The sequence below is a fragment of the Somniosus microcephalus genome, chromosome 4, assembly GCF_052327205.1.
Source record: "Somniosus microcephalus isolate GS21.2 chromosome 4, FLI_Smic_1.0, whole genome shotgun sequence".
NCBI classification, from domain to species: Eukaryota; Metazoa; Chordata; class Chondrichthyes; order Squaliformes; family Somniosidae; genus Somniosus; species Somniosus microcephalus.
Window position 1 is genome coordinate 14,999,717 of NC_140990.1, and position 19,316 is coordinate 15,019,032.

At 49.8% G+C, this 19,316-nt stretch overlaps 1 protein-coding gene across 1 annotated transcript in view; it reads right to left on the bottom strand.

Moving 5' to 3' along the window:
• ipo4 (importin 4) overlaps nucleotides 1-16,833 on the bottom strand; it is a 147,580-nt gene extending 130,747 nt beyond the window's left edge. Inside the window, exons 1-3 of the mRNA XM_085984404.1 lie at nucleotides 16,561-16,833; nucleotides 7,855-7,941; nucleotides 6,787-6,866 (exon numbers count right to left, since the gene is read on the bottom strand). Coding sequence (XP_085840530.1) covers nucleotides 6,787-6,866; nucleotides 7,855-7,941; nucleotides 16,561-16,626 — 233 coding nt within the window. The 5' untranslated portion in view covers nucleotides 16,627-16,833. The remainder of the gene's footprint in view (nucleotides 1-6,786; nucleotides 6,867-7,854; nucleotides 7,942-16,560) is intronic.
• Between the last annotated feature and the right edge of the window lie 2,483 nt (nucleotides 16,834-19,316).

The following is a 19,316-nucleotide window of genomic DNA, read 5'->3' on the forward strand; positions in this document are numbered from 1 at the left end:
GGCCCGGGACTACCGTACGGAGAAATGGCAGCCTGGAACTATTAAAAAAAGGCTAGGACCGTTGATGTACACGGTGGACATTGGGGACAAGGTAATAAGGCGCCATGTTGACCAGATCATAGGGTCCGCCACAAATGAGCAGCCGACTTCACCACCTTACCCGAGTAATGTTGAAACTGAAGTACCCAGAACACCTACTTCTGATCTAGTAATACTAGAATCAGATAAACCTGACACTGTTGTTCCAGCTGAATCGACTTTACCAGAGACACCTACTGGATCGCTGGGAATGACGACACCACTGCAGCGTTATCCGGACAGAATCCGGAAACCTCCACAGAGACTGAACCTGTAAACTGTTTCCACTAAGAGTATGTTGCAACTGTTCCTACGGAGACTGAATCTGTGATCTGTTTTGACATGAAGTTATATATGTTATTATGTTATGTTAAACATGAAGTTATATGACGTTGACTCCATCGAGAGTATATCTGCAAACTGTCTATATAAGTTGAAGATTGTATGTTTAACGGGATTCTGTAAGTAATAAGCTAGAAAGGGAGGAGTGTTGTGTATGTAACTGTTTACCTTTAAGGGAACTATAGAATGTAACCGTTCGCCTTTAAGAGCACTACTTTAGGGTGGCACTATTTATTGGCTCATGTATACTGTAATACCGATAGTGACCACACCAGTATATAAGGGTTGGAATACGTTAACTAGGGCAGGAATCGCCCGAGCCTCTGAATAGTAAAGACCTGTTTTATTTTGTTAACCGTGGAGCCTGTGATTATTTATAATACAACCCACAGACTTAACAGGGGACACATGGGTAAACCACTTTGAAAAATTATACCAGAAAAACACACTAAGACCAGAGCAACACCAAATATGCAAAAAACTGGAAAAGCTAGAAATGGCCACAAAAGATAACCAAAACCCGCTGGACGCCATAATAACAGAAAAAGAACTTCTTGAAAAACTCAAGGACCTGCGACCAGGAAAAGCCTGCGGGACAGACGGCATACTAAACGAGATGATTAAACACACAGACAACAAAATGAAACTGGCTATCCTAAAACTCTTCAACTTGGTTCTGAGTGTCGGTTATTTCCCTGATATCTGGAACAAAGGACTCATAACGCCCATATACAAAAGTGGGGACAAAATCGACCCAAACAACTATCGAGGCATCTGTGTAAACAGTAACCTGGGGGAGGTATTCTGTAGCATCATAAACAAAAGACTTATAAACTTCCTTGAGGAGCACAATGTCTTGAGTAAAAGCCAAATTGGATTCCTGCCAAACTATAGAACATCCGATCATATCTTCACCCTACAGACCCTAATTGACAAACACGTTCACCATAACAAAAGCAAAATCTACGCATGCTTTGTAGATTTCCAGAAGGCTTTCGACTCCATCTGGCATGACGGTTTATTCCTGAAACTTATCGAAAGCGGGGTAGGAGGGAAAACATATGATGTAATTAAATCAATGTATACAAACAACAAATGTGCAGTTAAAATTGGAGACAAACAAACAAAATACTTCCCACAGGGGCGGTGGGTGACGCAGGGCTCGCCAATCTCACCGACACTCTTTAATATTTACATAAATGGATTGGCAAAACTACTTGAACAATCTACAGCACCCGGCCTCACCCTATATGAATCCAAGGTTAAATTCCTCCTCTATGCAGACGACCTGGTTCTGCTGTCACCTACTAAAGAGGGGCTACAGCAAAACCTGGACCTGCTGGAGTCATACTGCCAGACTTGGGCCCTGACAATAAATCCCCAAAAAACCAAAGTCCTTGTGTTCCAGCAAAGATCCAAACATCAGGGACCCAAAATAAATTTCACAGTAGGAACAACCAAAATTGAACAAACCACTAACTACACATACTTGGGCTTAAAAATCGGTTCTACGGGAAACTTCAAACTGGCTGTGAATGAACTGAAAGAGAAAGCAAGAAGGGCTTTCTATGCCATCAAAAAATCAATCCAAATAGAAATCCCAATTAGCATTTGGCTCAAAATTTTCAAATCAGTAATTGAACCAATTGCACTCTATGGCAGTGAGGTATGGGGACCGCTAACTCAACAAGAATTTGCAAAATGGGACAAACACCCAATTGAGATCCTACATGCAGAATTCTGTAAAAGTATCCTCCGGACTCAAAGGAAAACAGTAAACAATGCATGCAGGGCGGAACTAGGCCAATATCCATTAATAATCACTATCCAAAAAAGAGCCACCAAATTTTGGAATCACCTACAAATGAGCAATCCCCAATGCTATCACTACGACGCCCTGAAATGCCAAGAGCTGACCATAAAGAAGAATACCCTCAGTCAACTAGTCCTGGGACTCAGTGAAGTAACTACTAACAATACCCAGCCCCAGGACAGTGACAGGGTAACACAAAGAATTCGACCCAACACAATCGTCGCTAAGCAAAAGGAAAAATATCTGACATATTGGGCAGAAACAACAAAAACCCAAAGCAAACTCAATTGCTACTTGGCCCTAAACAGACAATACAACATAGCTGATTACCTGACCATGGTAAAGGATAACAAACTGAGAAGAACTGGGAGGGTTTAAACTAACTTGGCAGGGGGTTGGGGTACAGAGTGGAGCTATAGTAGGGGGTGATTTACGGCCAAATACAGAGGGAAAAACAAGTCAGCTGGGAAGGCAGAGCAAATATGTGAAGGCAAAAGAGAATATGGCAGGGCTGGAAGGCATTTATTTTAATGCAAGGAGTCTTGCAAATAAGGTGGATGAACTGAAGTTGTTGATAAACACATGGGAGTACGATATTGTTGCTATCACGGAGACATGGTTGAGGGAGGGTCAGGACTGGCAGCTCAATATTCCGGGGTATAGAATCTTCAGGCGAGACAGAGGGGGGTGTAAAAGGGGAGGGGGTGTTGCAATATTAATTAAGGAGTCAATTACTGCTGTAAGGAGGGATGATATATTAGCGGGTTCCTCTAATGAGGCCATATGGGTCGAACTTAAAAACAAAAAGGGGGCAAGCACTTTGCTGGGAGTGTACTATAGGCCCCCAAACAGTCAGGGGGAGATAGAGGAACAGATATGTAGGCAAATCTCCGAGAAGTGCGAAAATAATAGGGTAATAATAGTGGGGGATTTCAACTTCCCCAATATAAATTGGGACAGTCAGAGTGTGAAAGGCTTAGAGGGTGCAGAATTCTTAAAGTGCATCCAGGAGAGCTTTTTGAGCCAACATGTAGAAAGTCCTACAAGAGAGGGGGCGGTACTGGACCTAATTCTGGGGAATGTAGCCGGGCAAGTGGTGGAAGTGTCAGTAGGAGAGCATTTTGGCGACAGTGACCATAATTCGGTGAGATTTAAGGTGGTCATGGAAAAAGACAAAGACGGCCCGGAAATAAGGGTTCTAAATTGGGGGAAGGCCGATTTTAATATGATAAGGCAGGATCTGGCCAAAGTGGACTGGGAGCAGCTGCTTATAGGAAAATCCACATCAAAACAGTGGGAGACTTTCAGAAGGGAAATAGAGAGAGTACAACGCCAACATGTTCCTGTAAAGGTCAAGGGTGGGACCAACAAGCAAAGGGAACCTTGGATGACAAGGGATATACAAAAATGCATTAGAAATAAGAGGGGGGCTTTTGGCAGTTACAAAAGACTAAAGACAGAAGAAGCCCTAGAGGAGTATAAAAAGTGCAGGGGCATACTTAAAAAAGAAATTAGGAGGGTGAGGAGGGGCCATGAAATAACACTGGCGAGCAAAATAAAGGAAAATCCTAAGATGTTTTATAAGTATATTAAGGGCAAGAGGATAACCAGGGAAAGGGTAGGGCCCATTAGGGACCAAAGTGGCAATCTGTGTGTGGAGCCAGAGGATGTAGGCGGGGTTTTAAATGAATTTTTTGCATCTGTGTTCACTATGGAGAAAGACGATGCAGACATAGAAATCGGGCAAGGGGACTGTGACATACTTGAACATATTAGCATCGAGAGGGAGGAGGTGCTAGCGGTTTTAGCGGGCCAAAAAGTGGATAAATCCCCAGGCCCGGACGAGATGTATCCCAGGCTGCTGTGGGAGGCAAGGGAGGAGATTGCAGGGGCTCTGACACTAATTTTCAGAACCTCTCTGGCCACAGGGGATGTACCAGAGGACTGGAGAACAGCTAACGTAGTACCATTATTCAAGAAGGGTAGCAGGGATAAACCAGGGAATTACAGGCCAGTGAGTCTAACATCTGTGGTGGGGAAATTATTGGAAAAAATTCTGAGGGACAAAATTAATCTCCACTTGGAGAGGCAAGGATTAATCGGGGGTAGTCAGCATGGCTTTGTTAAGGGTAAATCATGTCTAACAAATCTGATCGAATTTTTCGAGGGGGTGACTAGTGGGGTGGATGAGGGAAATGCTGTGGATGTGGTGTACATGGACTTCAGTAAAGCTTTTGACAAAGTCCCGCATAGGAGACTGGTCAAGAAGGTAAGAGCCCATGGGATCCAGGGTGCCTTGGCGCGTTGGATCCTAAACTGGCTGAGTGGCAGGAGGCAGAGGGTGATGGTCGAAGGTTGCTTTTGTGACTGGAAGCCTGTGTCCAGTGGGGTACCTCAGGGATCGGTGCTGGGTCCCTTATTGTTTGTGATCTACATAAATGATTTGGATGAAAATGTAAAAGGTATGATCAGTAAGTTCGCAGATGACACGAAAATTGGTGGGGTGGTAAATTGCGAGGAGGAAAGCCTCCGGCTACAGGACGATATAAACGGGTTGGTCAGATGGGCGGAAAAGTGGCAAATGGAATTTAACCCTGAAAAGTGCGAGGTGATGCATTTTGGACGGACAAATAAGGCAAGGGAATACACAATGAGTGGTAGGACCCTAGGAAGTACAGAGGGTCAGAGGGACCTTGGTGTACATGTACATAGATCCCTGAAGGCAGCGGAACAGGTAGATAAGGTGGTTAAAAAGGCATATGGGATACTTGCCTTCATTAGCCGAGGCATAGAATATAAGAGCAGGGAGGTTATGATGGAGCTGTACAAAACGCTGGTGAGGCCACAGCTGGAGTACTGTGTGCAGTTCTGGTCGCCTCACTATAGGAAGGATGTGATTGCTTTGGAGAGGGTGCAGAGAAGATTCACCAGGATGTTACCTGGGATGGAGCGCCTCAGCTATGAAGAGAGGCTGGACAGGCTGGAGTTGTTTTCCTTGGAGCAGAGAAGGCTGAGGGGGGACCTGATTGAGGTGTACAAAATAATGAGGGGCATAGATAGGGTAGATAAAGAGGAACTTTTCCCCTTAGTGGGGGGGTCAATAACAAGGGGGCATAGATTCAGGGTAAGGGGCAGGAGATTTAGAGGGGATTTGAGGAGGAACTTTTTCACCCAGAGGGTGGTTGGAATGTGGAACTCAATGCCTAAAAGGGTGGTGGAGGCAGGAACCCTCACAACATTCAAGAAGCATTTGGATGAGCACTTGAAATGCCATTGCATACAAGGCTATGGACCAAATGCTGGAAAATGGGATTAGACTGGACAGGGATGGATGGGCGGCGCAGACACGATGGGCCGAAGGGCCTCTTTCTGTGCTGTAAAACTCTATGACTCTAACCTTGACAAGGTACAGACTTAGCGAACATAGCCTAGCGATCGAAAAAGGCAGACACAGGCAGACCAGGCTGCCAAGAGAAGACAGGATATGCTCTCACTGCAGTCAGGGAGTAGTGGAGACAGAGATGCACTTCCTCACAGCCTGTGGAAAATATCAGGACATCAGGGAGAATTTCTACCAAAAATTCTCACAAATATGCCCTGAATTCAGAAATCTGAATGACAACCAAAAACTCCCATTCCTACTGGGAGAGGAGAGAAGCTGTGTAACACTGGTGGCACACTATGTTACAGCTTGCCATGAACAGAGGGACAACCAGTAAACTAAGAAAAGAATATATATAAACAATGCGAATGTATATTTATACACTCAGGGATATACCTGTTTATACACTATGAATAGAACTGCGTTTATGTGCTCAACCATAAATGTATTTTGATGCTTTGGCAACATAAGATGTAACTTATCATGCCAATAAAGCGATTTGAATTGTGAATTGTGACTGTTCTTACCAATTTTATAGCAAATGAACATCAGTTTCGTGCTGGGGATCCTGCCCATTAGGAACTTGGCTGAGATGGTCGCACATTTATTTTGCATAGGATGCTTATCGCTATAGAAACCCTGTCTGCACTGAATTTGGCCCATGGTCCTAAATGTAACACGGCAATTTCTAACCCACTGCACCACGCAACTCCTTCTGGCCCTGTGTCGCTTCCCTTCAGTGATCCATTGCAAATATTTGAAAAATTCTGGATGTAACGGCCTGTACCTGTGGTTACATCATTAAAGCAAGTCCTGTCAAGTACTCACGGTACATCACCGGTATCAGAGGAGGAGGACTTCATTCCCTGTCTGACCCACTGCCCTACTCAGTCCCCCATCAACGAGAGAGAAGCCCTTCTTCCCCCCCCCCCCCCCCCCCCCGGGGCTGGATTTGACCCCAGGTCTCAGAGGGTGAAAGGTCAATGCCTGACCCACTGCCCCACCCAGTCCCTCAGCGAGTGGAGACTTTCACCCCCCCCCCTGTCTGGAGCTGGATTTGATCCCAGGTCTCAGAGGATGAGAGGGCAATGCCCTTACTGTTAAAAACCATAAACTTCATTCAGCTGCAGGCTTTTATTATCTGGAAAGTTTTAAAAGATCAATCACATACTTCTCTTTAAGATCCACTGACAGTTTCTTCCAGTGTTTAGCAACTCTTCTCCTCACGAGCACTGCTGCAAACTGACGGATCTAAAGCAGGTGGGGAAAAAAGGGTGAGCTCGCCGATAGCTGGAGAGGGAAGTGGAATGAAAAGCACCCAGAAACAAAATACCACAGAGCTGAAAGAAACTGAAGCCGGTTAGATAAGAGAGTTGACGGCCCATAATTTGCGGTCAGCGGCAATGCGACCTTGAAGAAAGCTGTCCGAGGTTTTGCGACATGTAAAACTGATTGTAGTGCTGTGAACAGGGGATTCCTCACGTCGCGCCGCAGTGACGTCATCAAGCTGGCTAAGGAGCCAATCAAATTGCAGAATTCTCTCAGGCAGCAAACCAGGAAATAAAAAGCAGCTTTTTATCCGACCGAGAGCAACTGACTCAGCACGGACCAGGGATTGAACCTGGGACTTTTCTGGTCTGGGTGGCTCAGAAACTTGATCCTTTAGTCAGAGGATTAGGCCATTAATCGCCCCATGAGGAGGTCATGGGGCGATTAATGATCGATACATCCAGATCTTCTCCCAGGCTGCTGGAAGCTGTACAAGGGCTACCAGGGGTTCTTTTCCTCCCAAGGAGATATCCTCCCCATCTTCCCCGAATCCAGAGAGAATTCCTGCACCTTCCTTCCTGGAATCTGACCGCTCACACTGCTGGTGGACGGTGTTCCTAGAATCATACAGCACAGGAGGAGGCCATTCTGCCCACCGTGCCTGTGCCGGCCCTTTGGCAGAGCTATCCAATTAATCCCACTCCCCTGCCCTACAATTTTTTTCCTCTTCAAGTATTTATCCAATTCTCTTTGGAAAGTTACCATTGAATCTGCTTCTACCACCCTTTCTGGCACTGCATTCCAGGCGACAACTTGCTCTGTAAGAAAGAAATTCTCATTTCCCCCTCTGGTTCTTTTGCCAATTATCTTAAATCTGTGTCCTCTGGTTACCAACCCTCCTGCCAGTGGAAACATATTCTCCTTACTTACGCTATCAAAACCCACCTAAAGAAAGTTGGAAGCTATTTACCTGAGGGTTTGGTGAGCTTGTGAGGATGGTGCAGAGTGCAGGGACCACTGACGGATCCTTAAATGCCTCCTTCAACTGAGCGGTGGCCTGCGGGTGGGAAAAGAAGCAGAGAATTACATGCTACGGTGCAAAAACCGGCCATTCGGCCCAACTGGTCTATGCCGGCGTTTATGTTCCACACGAGCCTCCTCCCACGCCGCTTCATCTCACCCCATCAACATATCCTTCCATTCCTTTCTCCCTCGTGCTTATCTAGCTTCCTTTTAAATGCATCTATGCTATTCGCCTCAACTACTCCCTGCGGTAGAGAGTTCCACATTCTTAGCACTTTGGGGGTAAAGATGTTTCTCCTGAAAGACAGATCTGGGAGAAAGCAGCACTCCTACAATCTAATCAGTTCATTCAAAAACAGCAACGTTCAAACCCCTGACAGGGATTCAGATGTTTAGTTTTTGTTTAAAGCTCACGCCCCGTCAATAACCTCCAAGCACTGGATCTTAAGCGATTTGGACAGTTCAAAAGGTGCCTTATACCCACTCCTTGCCTGGGAAGATCCGACTTCACAACAAACATTCCTGAACGCTCACAGTACTCTCCCATGATAGTGTTACGATTAGTCACAGACCGCTTCCAATTCATTATATTCGTTCAACTTCGGAAACTACCATTCATTTGCTTCCCCTAATGCAGTGGACAAAAGGTTCTATTCTGCCTTCAACAAAGAATCAGAGATTATGGTGCAGAAGGAAGCCACTTTATACTGCTACTTTTCAAATACTTACCCAATTCCTTTTAAATGTGATCATCTCCATCTCAATAGAAACATTCCAATGTGCTGATGGATTCATGTCCCCTCATGTTTTTTTTCCTCTGTTTGCCAAAATTGCACCATAAATCGTTCATGAAATCATAAGCATCACCGCTCCTGAATATATGCGGGCCGTTACCAAATCTAGCCCTGCGGGACAGAACAGTCCTGCTGTCTTAAGATGTGCCACCTTTATTACCTGCCACACAGGACATCACTGACTCCTCCAAATGGGTGAAAGCCCCCTACCCCTCAAGCAGCTCCATACTTTGCGATGGGGGCTGCAACTCTGGACAACACAGAGCCAGATGATAGCGCGCATTCCCATACTTGCTGTCTGATGTTGCAGCCCCCACTGAAGTGAAAGGAAGCAAGCAGACCGAGGTAATAAATTTGGCATTTTCTAATAAAAAATCAAAGATCATTTTCGTGAACGTACGTCTTTGCTATAAAAAAAAAAGGACTCTGAAGTAATATTTTGAATAGAAGGTTCTCCTACAAAGGTGCCTTCACTCTTTAACATACAAGCTGCTGGAAGTGCAGCTGTCCAGAATCTTGAACTTTAATCCTTAGCTGATGGGGGTTTCGAGATGGTGGAGACAGGAGCAAGTCACTTACAAAAAACCCAGATGTACTAAGCCACCTTCTGCATTACGACAGCCTAAACTGCAATCAAGTTCCACTTCATTCTTATCCGGCCTCCCCGCCATAGCCGCCGGCTATACCCGGCCTCCCCGCCATAGCCGCCGGCTATACCCGGCCTCCCCGCCGGCTATACCCGGCCTCCCCGCCGGCTATACCCGGCCTCCCCGCCGGCTATACCCGGCCTCCCCGCCGGCTATACCCGGCCTCCCCGACATATCCGCCGGCTATACCCGGCCTCCCCGACATGTCCGCCGGCTATACCCGGCCTCCCCGACATGTCCGCCGGCTATACCCGGCCTCCCCGCCATGTCCGCCGGCTATACCCGGCCTCCCCGCCATGTCCGCCGGCTATACCCGGCCTCCCCGACATGTCCGCCGGCTATACCCGGCCTCCCCGACATGTCCGCCGGCTATACCCTGCCTCCCCGACATGTCCGCCGGCTATACCCGGCCTCCCCGACATGTCCGCCGGCTATACCCGGCCTCCCCGACATGTCCGCCGGCTATACCCGGCCTCCCCGACATGTCCGCCGGCTATACCCGGCCTCCCCGACATGTCCGCCGGCTATACCCGGCCTCCCCGACATGTCCGCCGGCTATACCCGGCCTCCCCGACATGTCCGCCGGCTATACCCGGTCGCCCCGATATATCCGCCGGCTATCTCCAGTCTCCCCGATATATCCGCCGGTCCGATGTAGATATTCTTGTGTCTGTACCTGTGCCGTTATACTTAAACACAATTAGTGCTCAGAACCAGAAATTTCAAACATACTGCTGCTTTATTCAAAAAGGAAAGTTCCGGAGAAAAGTATAGAACAAGAGAGAACAAACCCAACCATTTTTCTGCTGAGACAGCGCCACAGCAGGTGGGAGGAGAACACATAATACATAACATATTCCTCCCCTCTTAAATGAAATGTCCCCATTATTCCTCAACAGGTAAGTTACTTTCAATGCACTCAACTAACCAAGGGTAGAGGTAGACTGCCTCAAACTCTGACTTTACCCTGGGGTTTATTCTGCCCTAGTCTTGTGGGTAAGTCGCTAAGCCTACAGATCCAAGCGTCTTGGAGGCCACTGCTCTCTGACAGGATACCGGCGGTCATCGCTGGCTTCCACAGCAGTAGGCATTGACACAGGCCTGGATGGAGAAGGTGCCTGTGTCAGTTGAAAGTCAGGAGTTTGCACAGGTGGAACAGTCTCTTTGATTTCCTGTGTTGGAGAAGAGCACTGTGGCAAAGGATGCTGGTTTGTGATATCATCCGGGAACAGTTCAGGCCAACCAGCCGTTGGAGCCTCTGTGGCTGTCTCTGCTCCTAGCAACAGTTGATCAGTGTGTCTTCTCCAGACGACGTCCTCAGCTGTTTCAGCCGTGTAAGACACAGGGCCAGTCTGCGCGATCACCGTAGCAGGAACCCATTTCAGTCCAGTGTTGTAGTTTCGAGCTAGGACGTGCTCTCCAGGATGAAACCGTCTCTCCTTGGCTATTTTCTCTCTTCTTTCAACTTGAGCTTGCTGTTGACGATGGACAACCTGCTCTGCCCTTGGAGGTTTGAATAAGTCAAAACTTGTCCGCAACTGCCTCTTCATCATGAGCGAAACGGGGGAAGTTTTGGTTGTGGCATGCGGCTCGTTCCTGTAGGACAACAGGAAGCCATTCAGACGTTGGTGGATTGAGCCCCGACCTTGCGATGCCTTCAAGGCGTGCTTCAACGTTTGCACGGACCTTTCTGCCTGGCCGTTAGCAGAGGGATGATAGGGCGCAGACCTGATGTGTTGGACACCATTCACATGCAGGAAGGTTGCAAACTCCTGTGATACAAATTGTGGACCAGTGTCACTTACGAGTTGTTCCGGTGAGCCATAACGGCTGAACATCTCACCAAGTTTCTCAATTGTTTTCTCTGCCGTGGTAGACCTCATCACAGCGACCTCCGACCACTTGCTACGAGCGTCCACAACCACCATAAACATCTTCTCTTCGAAAGGACCGGCGAAGTCCACATGTACGCGCTGCCACACTTCTTCAGGCCAATCCCAGGGGTGTAGGGTTGCCAGCTGTGGAACATTCCGGACCCTTTGACATGGGGAACATGTTTTGGCTTTCTCCTCAATATTTCCATCGAGACCTGGCCACCAGAAGTAGCTTCTTGCCATTTCCTTCATCCGAACCACCCCACTGTGGCCTGTATGAAGTTGTTGCAGTATAGGTTCCCTCAGAGGTGGCGGAATGATGACACGGCGTCCCCAAAGACGACAACCTGCCTGGACGGAGAGCTCATTTCTTTTTGAAACCTAAGGTTTCAAACTAGGAGAATCTCCTGTAGCTCTCCCTCGAATTACATCGTCCATTACCTCAGACAGGACTGAATCATTGCGGGTGTGCCTTCGCACCTGAGCTGCAGTGGCAGGTGCTCCCTCCACTTGTCTGAAGTAGAAGATGTCTATCTGACGAGGCTCTGGGGGAGTAACAGGCAAGGGCAGCCGCTAGAGACCGTCTGCGTTGCCATGCAAGTCTGATTTGCGATATTTGATGTTGTATGTGTGTCCCAACAGTAAAGCCCACCTTTGCATCCTGCTTGCAGCAAGAGATGGAATTCCGGTGTGGGGCCCGAAGATTGAAGTCAATGGACGGTGGTCCGTCAGGAGTGTGAACCTTCTCCCAAACAGGTACTGATGAAATTTTCGAATTCCAAAAACGATTCCCAAGGCCTCACGCTCAATCTGTGCATAGTTACTCTTGGCCTGGTTCAAGGTGCGTGATGTGAAGGCGATAGGTTTCTCTTCACTAGTAGGCATGATGTGGGATATGACTGCTCCCACACCATATGGTGATGCATCACATGCTAGCTGCACGGGTAGCTTTGGGTCGAAGTGTGTCAGGACCTCCGACTTCAGCAATGCTTTCTTTGCTTGGGCGAAAGCTTCGTTGCACAGTTCAGTCCATTTCCATGTTTTGCCTTGACATAGCAACATTGCTGAAGCCGCTACATCAGTTGCTAAGTCTGGAATAAACTTTCCATAGTAGTTAAGTAGCCCCAGGAATGAACGTAACTGGCTCACATTCTGGGGTGCTGGGACCTCCACGATCGCCTTGACCTTTGACGGCGCCTTATGCAGGCCAGTAGCATCAATCACATGCCCCAGGTACTCAACTGAAGACTGAAAGAATTCACATTTGTCCTTACGAACTCTGAGTCCGTACTTTTTCAGTCGCTGTAGTGTCGCATCCAAGTTCAGAAGATGATCCTCCTCATTTGTCCCAGTGACAAGGATGTCGTCCAGGTAGCACTGGACTCCTGGCAGTCCACTCAAAATCTGATCCATTGCCCTTTGGAATGGAGCAGGGGCCGATGTAATTCCAAACGGAAGGCGGCGGTACCTGTATAGCCCCTTGTGTGTCACAATTGTCAGCAGCTCCTTTGATTTGGCATCGACATGCATTTGTAGATAAGCCTGGCATAAGTCGATTTTGCTGAACTTTTGCCCTCCGGCCAGGCCCGTAAAGAGATCATCAATGAGGGGAAGAGGGTACTGTTCCGCAAACAGCACCGGGTTAATAGTCACTTTAAAATCCCCGCAGATTCGAATAGATCCATCCTTTTTCAGGGCAGGAACAATGGGTGTGGCCCATTTGCTCACGCTCACAGGCTCCAGGACTCCATTCTCGACTAAGGCCTCCAAGTTAGCCTCAACTTTTGGCCTAATTGCATAGGGTACAGGTCGGGCTTTGTGAAACTTCGGCTTGCTGTCAGGTTTAATGTTCAGTCTCACGCTGATCTTTTTCATGCTCCCAAGTTCATCATTGAAAAGTTCTGCATGTTTGTTTAAAACTGCAGTCAGACCTGACTCCCCTTTTGACATCATGCGGACTGCAGGCCAGTCCAGCGTGATTTTCTCTAGCCACGCACGTCCCAGTAGAGATGGGTAATTTCCCTTTACCATATATAGTGGCAGTTTCGCAGTCTGTCCGTTCAATTTAACTGTCACCTCAATGACGCCTCTCATGGCCACAGGTTCGCCGGTATACGTCTTTAGCACAATGTTTGTTGGCTGAAGGGTAAGATGCTTTAGCATTTTGTTGTAGACAGTGTCTGAAACAAGGGACACAGCCGCGCCTGTGTCCACCTCCATCCGCACTGATTGTCTCTCCACCAGTGGTGACACCCAGTAACCATTTGGACCACCTGCAACCGTCAGTATGTGCACCTCTTCCTCCTCAGAGGTGTCGCTCCCGTTTTGCTTGCTCCATCATGCTGCACTGAATGAACACTCTTTTTCTTCTCTTGTTCAAATACAGACATTTTGTTTTCATGCTTTCCAGCTCTGTCTGTTTTTTTTTACCTCTACAGGTGCGTTCAATGTGACCCTTTTTGCCACAGTTTCGGTACACCAGCAGTCATTAGCGTGATGGCCTGTTTTTCCACAACGGTAACATGTGCCGTTCCGCGCACCTTTAGGCTCAGACGACACCTTGTGAACTCTCCCTGTTGAACTAAACTGGTGAGCCTCCTTTTCTGCCATCGCCAGGAGACACTAACTTCAATGGCCTTTTCAAGAGTAAGGTTGTCCTCAGTATGAAGGCGCTTCTGTGTGGCTGCACTTTGCAGACCACACACGAGTCTGTCTCTAATACTGTCATTCAGCACCTCCTTGAACTCGCAGTGTTCTGACAATCTTTTCAAAGCAGCAATAAACATAGTCACTGTTTCACCCTCCTCTTGATTCCGTTTGTGAAATCTAAATCTCTCAACAATAACCAGAGGTTTCGGTGAAAAATGTGCTCCAAGAATTTCCACTAGTTGTTTATATGTTTTAGTTCCTGGCTTATCTGGCTGTACAAGGCTGCGCAGTAAATTGAATGTCTTTGCTCCCAGTATACGCAAAAAGGTAGGCACGACCTTATCGTTTGCCACCGCATTCGCCAAAACAAAATAGTCAAAACGTTCCGTATAAGTGCTCCATTGCTCAACATTTTCATCAAAATCACCGGTTTCTGAATATAGCAGCCATATCACGTTTCAAATTTTAATTTCTGTTTACTCACTGCACCCGTAACGTTAATGTAATGCTGCAATCTCTGTTCCGAGTGTTTTGTAGTCGAAAACAAGATTCATCCAATCCTCGTCGCCACTTTGTTGTGTCTGTACCTGTGCCGTTATACTTAAACACAATTAGTGCTCAGAACCCCGAGATTGCAAACATGCTGCTTCTTTATTCAAAAGGAAAGTTCCGGAGAAAAGTATAGGAGAGAGAACAAACCCAACCATTTATCTGCTGTAACAGCACCACCGCAGGTGGGAGGAGAACACATAAATACATAACATATATCCAGTCTCCTCGATATGTCTGCCGTATATATCCAGTCTCCTCGATATATCCGCCGTATATATCCAGTCTCCTCGATATATCCGCCGTATATATCCAGTCTCCTCGATATATCCGCCGTATATATCCAGTCTCCTCGATATATCCGCCGTATATATCCAGTCTCCTCGATATATCCGCCGTATATATCCAGTCTCCTCGATATATCCGCCGTATATATCCAGTCTCCTCGATATATCCGCCGTATATATCCAGTCTCCTCGATATAGCCGCCGTATATATCCAGTCTCCTCGATATATCCGCCGTATATATCCAGTCTCCTCGATATATCCGCCGTATATATCCAGTCTCCTCGATATAGCCGCCGTATATATCCAGTCTCCTCGATATAGCCGCCGTATATATCCAGTCTCCTCGATATATCGGATGTTTGTACCAATATCTATATATCGGATGTTTATATCTAATTGCCTCTATACATCCTAATAAAGTATACATTTATTTAGTATCTATATATCAGACATATCTTCTCGACAACTGATGTGTCCACTATCCTCATCAGTAATCGACTGCTGGCCCCGCCCATCAGTGATCAACTGCTGGCCCTGCCTCCTCAGTGATTGACAGCCAGCCGCCGTTAGCCCATCTGACAGCCGGTTTGCCCCCGTCCCGTGACTGTGCACAGACCCCACACCCACTCAGTGATTGACAACCAGCATGCAGCCCCGCCCACCAGAGGGTGATTGGTGTTTGGCACCTCCTAGGTGATTGTCTTCAGACCCCTGCCCCTCAGTGATTGACAGGTAGCCCCCACCCCCTCAGTGTTTGACAGCCAGTCCCTGCCCCACCACAGTAGTGGTCCTCAGAGCCCACCCCCTCAATGATTGGCAGCTAGCCCCGCCCCAGCAATTGTCCTCAGCCCCTGCCCCCTTCAGTTAGCCCCGCCCACTTGGTCAGGCCCGCCCCAGTGATTGTCTTCAGACCCCACCCCCATTAGCCCCGCCCCAGTGATTGTCTTCAGACCCATCCCCCTCCGTTAGCCCCTCCCCAGTGATTGTCCTCAGACCCTACCCCCTCAGTCAGCCCAGCCCTGAGATTGTCCTCAGACCCTGCCCCCTCAGTTAGCCCCGTCATGATTGTCCTCTGGCCCCGCCCCCCTCAGCAAGCCCCGCCCAGTGATTGTCCTCAGACCCCGCCCCCTCCGTTAGCCCCACCCTTTGATTGTCCTCAGACCCCGCCCCCTATTAGCCCCGCCCTTTGATTGTCCTCAGACCCCACCCCCTCCATTAGCCCCACCCCCTGTCAGCCCCACCACAGTGAGTGCCCTCAGACCCTGCCCCCTCAGTTAGTCCCACCCTAGTCATTGTCCTCAGACCCCGCCCCCTCCGGTAGCCCCACCCCAGTGATTGTCCTCAGACCCCGCCCCCTCCATTAGCCCCACCCTTTGATTGTCCTCAGACCCTGCCCCCTCCGTTAGCCCCGCTCCCTCAGTCAGCCCCGCCCCAGTGATTGCCCTCAGACCCTGCCCCAGTCAGCCCCGCCCCAGTGGTTGCCCTCAGACCCCGCCCCCCTCCGTTAGCCCCGCTCCCTCAGTCAGCCCCGCCCCAGTGATTGCCCTCAGACCCCGCCCCCCTCAGTTAGCCCCGCCCCAGTGATTGTCCTCATACGCCGCCCGCACTGATTGACAGCCGAGGCCCTGCCCCAGCGTGGAGGTGGCGCGCGGCCGGTTTGAACCGCGAGGCCGCGAGCCTGACAGTTGGGCACGCTCGAGCGCCCCAGCAAACCGCCCGGCTCCCCGCGTCCGGGTCGGGCCCGAGAGAAAGAGAGAGAGCCGGGCCTTCGCCCCCCGCTATCCCCAGGATAAACCCCCTCAGCCCGACCCCGGACCGCTGCATCCAGCCCACAATCCACTCATCCACTCACCTGCTGGATCAGGGCGGTGTCGGGCTCCAGCAGGTTGTTGAGGATCTTCTCCAGGATCTCCGCCATCGTCGCTCGCTTCTTTCTGGCTGCCGCTTTTCCGTTCCCTCAGACCCGCCGCCTCCGCCTCCTTTCCCCACACCTCACTCACACAGACCCGGCGCTGACTGCTCGCTCGCTCGCCCGCCCGCCAATGTGCTTCAGACTGGCGGCCGCTGATCGCTGCGGGCCAGGATGCGCCGTCCGACTTCACGCACGCAACCCTGCCTGGGAGGATCGCGTCAGCGCCGCCCTGTGACTGGGAAGATCGCGTCAGCGCCGCCCAGTGATTGGAAGGAACGCGTCAGCGCCGCCCTGTGCCTGGGAGGAGCGCGTCAGCGCCCCCTGTCAGTGGGAGGACCGCGTTAGCGCCGCCCTGCGACTGGGAGGACCGCGTCAGCGCCGCCCTGTGACTGGGGGGACCGCGTCAGCACCCCTTCTCAGTGGGAGGACCGCGTCAGCGCCCCCTGTCAGTGGGAGGACTGAGCCAGCGCCCCCTGTCAGTGGGAGGACCGCGTCAGCGTCCCCTGTCAGTGGGAGCTCCGCGTCAGCGCCCCCTGTCAATAGGAGGGCCGTGACCCCACTACCGAACATCAAACAACCGTTTCCAAGACTGTCACTGACCTCATCTCCACTGGAGATCTTCCCCCCGCGGCCACCAACCTCATAGCTCCCCAACCCCGCACAGCCCGCTTCTACCTCCTTCCCAAGATCCACAAACAGGACTGCCCTGGTAGACCCATCGTTTCAGCCTGTTCTTGCCCCACGGAACTTATCTCTTCCTATCTCGACTCTACCTTTTCTCCCCTTGTCCAGTCTCTCCCCACCTACATCCGCGACTCTTCAGACGCCCTCCGCCATTTTAACAGTTTCCAGTTTCCTGGCCCCAACCGCTTCCTTTTCACCATGGACGTACAATCCCTCTACACCTCCATCCCCCACCAGGATGGCCTGAGGGCGCTCCGTTTCTTCCTTGAACAGAGGCCCGACCAGTCCCCATCTACCACTACCCTCCTCCGCCGCCTCGCTGAACTTGTTCTCACATTGAACAACTTCTCCTTTGACTCCACTCATTTCCTCCAAATCAAAGGTGTTGCTATGGGTACCTGCATGGGTCCTAGTTATGCCTGCCTTTTTGTGGAATATGTGGAACACTCTTTGTTCCAGTCCTACTCGGGTCCCGTCCCTCACCTCTTTTTCCGATACATTGATGACTGTATCGGTGCCGTTTCCTGCTCTCGCCCTGAACTAGACAATTTCATTCACTTTGCCTCTAATTTCCACCCTTCCCTCACCTTCACATGGTCAATCTCTGGCTCTTCCCTTCCCTTCCTCGACTTCTCCGTCTCCATCTCTGGGGATAGGTTATTGACCAACATTCACTACAAGCCCACTGACCCCCACAGCTACCTGGACTACACTTCCTCCCACCCCGCCTCCTGTAAGGACTCTATTCCATTCTCCCAGTTTCTCCGTCTCCGCCGCATCTGCTCTGACGATGCCACCTTCCACACCAGTGCTTCCGACATGTCTTCCTTTTTCCTCAACCGAGGATTCCCCTCTACCGTGGTTGACACGGCCCTCGACCGTGTCCGTTCTATCTCCCGCACTTCTGCCCTCACCCCTGCCCCTCCCTCCCAGAACCACGATAGGGTTCCCCTTGTCCTCACCTTTCACCCCACCAGCCTCCACATTCAACGGATCATCCTCCGCCATTTCCGCCACCTCCAAAGTGATCCCACCACCAAATGCATCTTCTCCTCCCCTCCCCTTTCAGCATTCCGTAGGGACTGCTCCCTCCGAGGCACCCTAGTCCACTCCTCTATCACCCCCAGCACCCCTTCCCCTTCGCCTGGCACCTTCCTGTGCAAGCGCAGGAGATGTAACACCTGCCCTTACACCTCCCCCCTTCCCACTGTCCAGGGCCCCAAACACCCCTTCCAGGTGAAACAGCGACTTACTTGAACTTCTTGCAATCTAGTATACTGTATTCGCTGCTCATGATGCGGTCTCCTCTACATTGGGGAGACCAAACGCAGATTGGGTGACCGCTTTGCGGAACACCTCCGTTCAGTCCGTAAGGGTGACCCCGAGCTTCCGGTCGCCTGTCATTTTACTTCACCGCCCCATTCCCACTCGGACCTCACCGTCCGCGGCCTCTTGCATTGTTCCACGGAAGCTCAGCGTAAACTCGAGGAACAGCACCTCATCTTCCGATTAGGCACTCTGCAGCCTTCCGGACTCAATATCGAGTTCAACAATTTCAGATCATAACCTCGGCCCCTATTACATTTTTACTTATATTTTTTATCCACACCTTTGTTTTGGCCTCCCCCGCCCCCCGTAATGTATATACCTTTAAGGGGGGAACTATGTTTTACAGCTCATGTATACTGCAGTACCGGCAGTGACCACACCTGTATATAGCACTGAGTAGTAATCTGTACAGATCAGTTGCAGTGTGAGCCACGTTGAGTAAACACCTGTTGTACCGTTCTCCGCAGTCTGTGTCTTATTATACACGGACGCAACATTGGCGACGAGGCAGGTTCGAACCTACCTGCAACTCTGCATCACCTCCCGGGGATTCGTTCCTGGAGATCAGTGGATTGGAGGTCTGTGGTAAACCACTGTTATACCTGTCTATATGTGTATGTGTATTCCACTAGGTACAGGTCTGGACATGCCTCGGCTGACTCCTCCCACTATTCCAGGTATAT